The sequence below is a fragment of the Micropterus dolomieu genome, linkage group LG21, assembly GCF_021292245.1.
Source record: "Micropterus dolomieu isolate WLL.071019.BEF.003 ecotype Adirondacks linkage group LG21, ASM2129224v1, whole genome shotgun sequence".
Lineage (NCBI taxonomy): Eukaryota > Metazoa > Chordata > Actinopteri > Centrarchiformes > Centrarchidae > Micropterus > Micropterus dolomieu.
In genome coordinates, this window is record NC_060170.1 from 12745110 (window position 1) to 12752015 (window position 6906).

Genomic DNA, 6906 nt, shown 5'->3' on the forward strand with positions numbered 1-6906 from the left:
AAGTCCAGCACTGCCTATTGGTCCTCTCTCATGGGCAGACAGCTTTCACTGTCCAGTCAAAGTGCCAAGGCACCTACTGTATCAGAGACATGTGGCTGGAAGACTTTTGCCGCTAATTTTAGACTCTGACATCATGCACTCTGTGTCAGAAACAAGTTATATAAACAGGTATGCAGGACTGGAAGGGCTGCTGTTGCTGCTTCTATGCGAGTCATCAAAAGATTCACTTTTGTCCTGTGTTCGTATGTATTTAAATCAAGTAATGAATGGCAGCATTATGTGTTATATGTATTCTATAATACAGTAATAATAATACAATATATTAACTCAAGTTTCCCAAAATAGAAGTTTTTGTGTGAGATTCTTTCAGCAGGGATAAGCAGAGAGATGTTTTCTCCTTCATATACATTATTATACAGTATATTAATAAGGTCAACAACATATTAAAACAATGTAATGCAGTCCAATACATCACTAGAAATACAACCAAAATGTGGCCAAAGACCATAACCTCTCTGATACAGCATCAGCAGCCATTAGAAGTTTGCAGTACACTCAGGTGTTTATGTTTTCCGGTTACCTACTTTATTTAGACATCAAGACGTTAAAGAAAATCTGACCCGGTTTGCATATGAACACAATAAGGCAAAAATTATCTTGGGATTTAGGGATATGGGGGCCAAATATGAAGAAGACACCTGTTGAATTAACACCACCTACAGATTTTGTAGATCAAGTCTGCCAGGGTCCAAAAGAAGCTCATCTTTGCTTGGAATTATTAGTTTGCTGCTCTGAGACTGGTAGTGTCTCTTAGATGTATTGTTTCATAGGTTACAGCTCGTTCCCGAGTGGAAATGCTCTAAAGTTTTGTCTGGGTTTTATTATAAACAATTTTATGTTTATATTTATCTTTTTATGTCTTGCCATGTGTTTTGTTCTCAAGTGTTTGTTTAGGGACTCCTATTGTATTTATTTTATGGGAAGCAAATGTTCAAATTGTATTGGTTTCTTCAGTTGGTGATAAAATTGCCTTGTAAAATCTTTGTCTATTTTCTTTAGTAAGGTTTTTAGCTCCATCATAGTGGGAATCCACCACTGAATTACACCTTGTAAACTATGCTGCACTGTATTATCTGGCCTTTTAAAGTCTGAAGTTTAAAGTCTACACCTTGCCAATGTCCACAAAGTATTTTCAATTTTTAAATAAACTAGTGTTGTTGTTTGGTAATATCTTATCTATATCTAGCTTTCTTTAATTCAGGTACTTATTGCATACAGAATTCAGCAACACCTGTCTAAAAGCAAACGCAGAGAATGCAGCATATAGTAGTAAACTCTACAAAAAGTCATAAACCTGGAAAAATGTAGTTATGATGAAGAGAGATTTAATTAGAAAAGGTTATGTTAGTAATGATAATGATAACAACACAAAAATTCTTTATACCAAAAGAAATGTCTCATTTTATTTCTCTCACCCAATTGGAGTGTAAAATGGACAACACGCAATATGCAAAACTGTGTTGTCTGTTAAAAAAACATTGTGTTCTTGTCACAGGTTACTTCCTCCAATGGTTTAAATTACTAGAATTTCATTTTCCCAAAAACTATCTACACTCTCGCTGGTTCATTCAATTATTTCCCATCAATTTTCTTTCTAGGGGAACATTTGGGAGCAGATTTTCCAGATATCCTTCATATTGGAGATGATCAACACAGTGCCATTTATAATCACGGTGAGTAATAAACTTAAATAACTGATCAGTTAATCTGTTCCACAAAAAATCACATGTACCTTAATTTAGGCTCGAGGTCATTTTGGTGTCGGATTGTCCCGAGCAAGGCAATAACCTATTGTGAATGCCCAATGTAATGTGGCCCTCATCCCAGACTAAACATTTCCCATCTAGCCAGCCTTAACGAAACATTGCCAAGGAATATTAATTTTCTTTTTTAACTGAGGAATTGAGGATAATTGTCTCGCAAGTATGTTAACTGATTAGTATTTCAAGGACAGATTTAACCCTTAATGTCTTCCGTCTTGCTTTCCTTTCTTTCTTAAGATCTTCTGGGCTCCACTGAGAAACATATTTGTCCCTGTATTTCTTAACTGCTGGCTAGCCAAAGGTGCCCTGGAGAACATGATCGTAAGTATTTTCAATAATGTTTGTATTGTACTGTACAAACTGTAGCACCACTAAGGGCTTTGAAGGCACATCCATCCTGTGGAAGCCGTATTGGTGGTCCTGAGCTCATGAGTAACACTGGCTGTAAGGGCTGATGGGTATATACAATTTAGCTGTCAGAACAATATCCACTTGAGCAGGCTAATTTCTTCCTTTCTTTCTGGTTCATGCACTAGCAATGTATCTTTTTGAAGCTAGTATTATTAGATACAGTAGAGTATCTAACATTGTTGGCATTAACCCTGGTTGCTTTGATAAATTAGCCTGCTGGCTAATTAGTTTTCTCAGGTGAACTGAGTGGACTCTTGTTTGGAGAAAAGATAAGAGGGGCTCGGGTAGAAGACATTTTTTCACGATTATCTAAAAAATTTATTTAACTCAGACTGCTAACTTTTAATTTAAAACTGAACAGACCCGCTGGCATGTATCTTGAATGGATGGTTGCACAGAGAACTAGCTATTACTCTCAGTGTGTTGATCTTCATTATCCCACCAGCTGCAGTTGCTGGGGGTTAGTGATGTAACTGCAAAGCGTGCAAATACTTCCTGTTCCTATGCTGTAAATTAAAATGTTAAATTACATTTATTGGGGAGGGCACAGGTTATTTTAAATAAAAGCAGAACGAACAGCAAGGCAAGCCATAGCAGCAAAAGGGGTAAGTGCAGGAAAAACAAAAACACTGCAAAGCAATTCAACATAGAAACAGAAAGGATAAAAATGCCTGGTGCGCAGAATTCTGGTGTTGTAGTATCAATATTGTCCAGGATTTACTGTTGGTGCAAAGTGACTTGTACATGGAATTCAAAGCAATTAAATGCTATCCAACTGGTGTAGCGTGTGCTCTTGCTGTGATTCAGATGAGACAACTACAGAGTTAACAGCCTCATGCCAAGGCGGTAGTTGGGCAGATGGTAGAATCTGTGGCCAAGCAGACCAGCACATGGAGAGAGAGCAGTGACAGTTTGGAGAGGCGTTGAAGGGAGGCGGTGGCAGGCAGAACATGCTAACAAGGTGCAACTGAAAATGAGTCGTGAGCTCCTACATCAAGACGGGCAGAATGCTAATGTAGGGGAAAGCACTATATAATACTAAAATATTGTAGTAAAGAGGAGAGGATTGTGCAGTTGGACATAGTGTTCATTTGCATCCAGAACTTTCTTGTTGTATCCACCAATATAGTGTACACACTCAAAGAAAGTCTAAACAGTTAGTAAATATACGATATATAACGAATTTTTCTAGCAAATGTTTTTGGGTTTTTTTTTGTTTTTTTTATTAAGAACTTAAAAATTTTGTAATTTTATCAAGATGCTGATCAGACAGCATGGATATTGCACAGGTGTGCCTTAGGCTGGCCACCATAAAAGGCCACCTGAAAATGTGCAGTTCCATCACACAGCACAATGCCACAAATGTTGCAAGTTTTGAGGGAGCGTGCAATTGTCATGCTGACTACAGGAATGTCCACCAGACCTGTTGCCCGTGAATGTTCATTTCTCTACCATAAGCCGCCTCCAAAGGCGTTTCAGAGAATTTGGCTGTACATTTAACCGACCTCACAACCGCAGACCACGTGTAACCACACCAGCCCAGGACCTCCGCATCCAGCATCTTCATCTCCAAGATCGTCTGAGACCAGCCACCCGGACAGCTGCTGCAACAATCATTTTGCATAACCAATGAATTTCTGCACAAACCATCTCAGGGAAGCTCATCTGCATGCTCATCGTCCTCATCAGGGTTTCAACCCGACTGCAACTTCGCACAGCCATTGAAGAGGAGTGGACCAACATTCCACAGGCCACAATCAACAACCTGATGTTAAGATGTGGGATGTGTTACACTGCATGAGGCAAATGGTGGTCACACCAGAAACTGACCGGTGTCCAGACACCCCCGGTACAGTGAGCTGCACATTTTTGAGTGTCCTTTTATTGTGGACAGCCTAAGGCACACCTGTGCAATACCCATGCTGTCTGATCAGCATCTTGATATGCCACACCTGTGAGGTGGATGGATTATCTCACTAACACAGATATTGACAGATTTGTGAACAATATTTGAGAGAAATAGGCCTTTTGTATACATAGAGAAAGTCTTAGAGTTCAGCTCAAGATGAATGGGGACAAAAACAAAAGTTTATAATTTTGTTCAGTGTAATTAACTCTTTTCCTCTGTCCAGAATGACTTCCATCGTGCCATCCAGAGGACCCACTCTGCCATGTTCAACCAGGTGTTCATCCTCATCTGCACCTTACTGTGTCTCGTCTTCACTGGGTGAGTAAACCTTTGTTCTCTCTCTTACTCACAGAAATGCATCTCTGACCACTGGGGCTTGCAAGCCTGTTTACTGACCCCTGCTGCAAAATCTGTTTCCTGAACTGTCTACTGCAAGACCAAGAACAAAATATCTGTGACACAGTTGGTAGTGTGCAGGCCTTAGATTGTTTAGAAGACAATATATATGTTGTAAAAGTAGAGATTGAAAATGTAGTTATACAGCTGGCGTGGCGAACTTTTATTGGCACGGTGGTGGGGCCACTGGGGACAATTTGGAAAATGTAATTCTAATTTTTTTTTTCCTTCATTTTTTTGTCTTTCATCTTTTATAGTAGCAATTCATTTTAATTAAAGCTGTCACTTCTTAGCTCTTGGGCAGCCTTCTTGTGACTGGGTGCCACCCAGCAGCTCCACTCCACACTGTCCAGTTAGACATCCTCATTCCCCTCTCCCCTCAGGGTTGCACTAAATCTACGACGTATCAATGAAAAAACTAAACAAAATAAATTAATTAGTACAAGCAGTGAGGTTGAAACGACAGAGCAATCAATAGTGTCACTTTAAATGACATACTGAGCAGGATTGAATCCGGTGCCCTTTGATTTTGGGCAAATTGGATTTGACATCCAGTCCACCAGGCTAAAACACAATCCTGAAACAGATTACCCTGGAAAAGTATCTCTTCAGATGTATCATTTGAATTATCTTTAACCGTAGGAGACGTCTGATGTAACACCATCACGTCATTGTAGAAATTCTCATCTTTCTGCAGAGCTTGTGGGATCCAGCATCTAGAGAGAGCCGGGAAGCACCTGTCCCTGTTTGACTCGTTCTATTTCTGCATCGTCACCTTCTCCACTGTGGGCTATGGGGATGTCACGCCACAAATCTGGCCCTCCCAGCTGCTGGTGGTCATTCTCATCTGCGTTGCACTGGTGGTGCTCCCACTGCAGGTAATGACTCCAGGGCAAACTAACTTAAGTAAACCTCGTATTAGGTCCTGTCTAATCATCAGCAATTCGTTGATGTTCTGCATCTAGTGCTGACCTTCGTAGGATAATCATCAAATATTAAATGCCATTTTCGTGCTGCTATCACAGGCTGACAGCAAATATAAATCTATAAAGGTGCTTACTTCTCCTGCAGACTTCTTATGCAGCCAAATTGTCAATCTCACTCAAAATTAAAGCCAAGTAATGCTGGCTCACACTTGCTTCATGATAAATCCACCTTTTCACTGTGCTATTTGTTTTTAAAGACCACAGGCATGTTCATCCCTTCAACTGTTGTGATTTGTTCACTGTCCCTGCAGAGCAAATGGGGTGAGAAACAGAAGTTAACTGCTGTTGCAAACTAGTGCATCAGCGGTTTTCACTCCGGTGCTTTCACCTTCTGTGTCCAGACAGCAAATCTATCTCTTCTATCTATCTTGATTTATTTATTTAATTGTAGATGCATTTGAGATCACGTTGATGTTGTTGTCATTGTGTCAGTTTGAAGAACTCGCATACTTGTGGATGGAGAGCCAGAAGTTAGGAGGGAACTACAGTCGCCACCGGGCGCAGACAGAGAAGCATGTGGTGTTGTGTGTCAGCTCACTGAAGATTGACCTGTTGATGGATTTCCTCAATGAGTTCTACGCTCATCCCAGACTACAGGTACCAAAACAAAAACATTGGCATTTGTAAGTTGGAGACTATGTAGTCTGTATAAATGCCCCACTTTTTATTGCATGCTTTGAATTTCTACTTCCCCTTTGTAGTTTCTCTGACTTGCCTGAGGGTTTTGTTTACAGTTTGCTGCCATCAACATAGGAATGATTATATGATAAATAATGACAATAGATTCATGTTTTTTGTGTAGTATTTCTGTGGAATATATGTGGGATCTGCAGTATAGATGTATGGAGGGGACTTTCCGCAGTTATTGCTACTTAAAAAGGTTTAAAGTGTAGTAGACCTAAATTTATTAGTTATGCATTTTAATAAATTTATAAGAATTGATACCCAATTATGAATTTTTCAGATTCATAAAATCATTTTATTTAATTCCTCGTTAAGGGCACCACCGGAGTTGTTATAATCCTAGAGTCTCCGGACCTCTAGGTAGTTTTGAATAATTATACAATTATTACTAGTGATCAGTTAGTTAATAATCGCTCAATTATCTTAAATCAGTCAGTCAGTCTCATATCTAAAGGGTCAATTCTCTTGGCAGGAACTATAAATAGGCAACACACACAGTTCTTGATTATATTACAGTGAATTTATTCTCTAACTAAGGTGATAAAAAGATGGTTGGATACAGGGAACATAAACCTTTGCTGAACAATGAGCCTGGAGGTTCGATTGTGGGAAGCATTTGACTCATACGGCATAGAAGAGCTAATGAAAGTAAACTAATGCTATAGTTTAGGAGTTGAAATGGACATCTGATCACAGA

At 39.5% G+C, this 6906-nt stretch overlaps 1 protein-coding gene across 1 annotated transcript in view; it reads left to right on the forward strand.

Moving 5' to 3' along the window:
- kcnt1b (potassium sodium-activated channel subfamily T member 1b) overlaps nucleotides 1-6906 on the forward strand; it is a 76358-nt gene that overhangs the window by 42533 nt on the left and 26919 nt on the right. The window contains exons 9-13 of the mRNA XM_046034136.1: nucleotides 1659-1733; nucleotides 2061-2144; nucleotides 4367-4461; nucleotides 5237-5417; nucleotides 5958-6122. Coding sequence (XP_045890092.1) covers nucleotides 1659-1733; nucleotides 2061-2144; nucleotides 4367-4461; nucleotides 5237-5417; nucleotides 5958-6122 — 600 coding nt within the window. The remainder of the gene's footprint in view (nucleotides 1-1658; nucleotides 1734-2060; nucleotides 2145-4366; nucleotides 4462-5236; nucleotides 5418-5957; nucleotides 6123-6906) is intronic.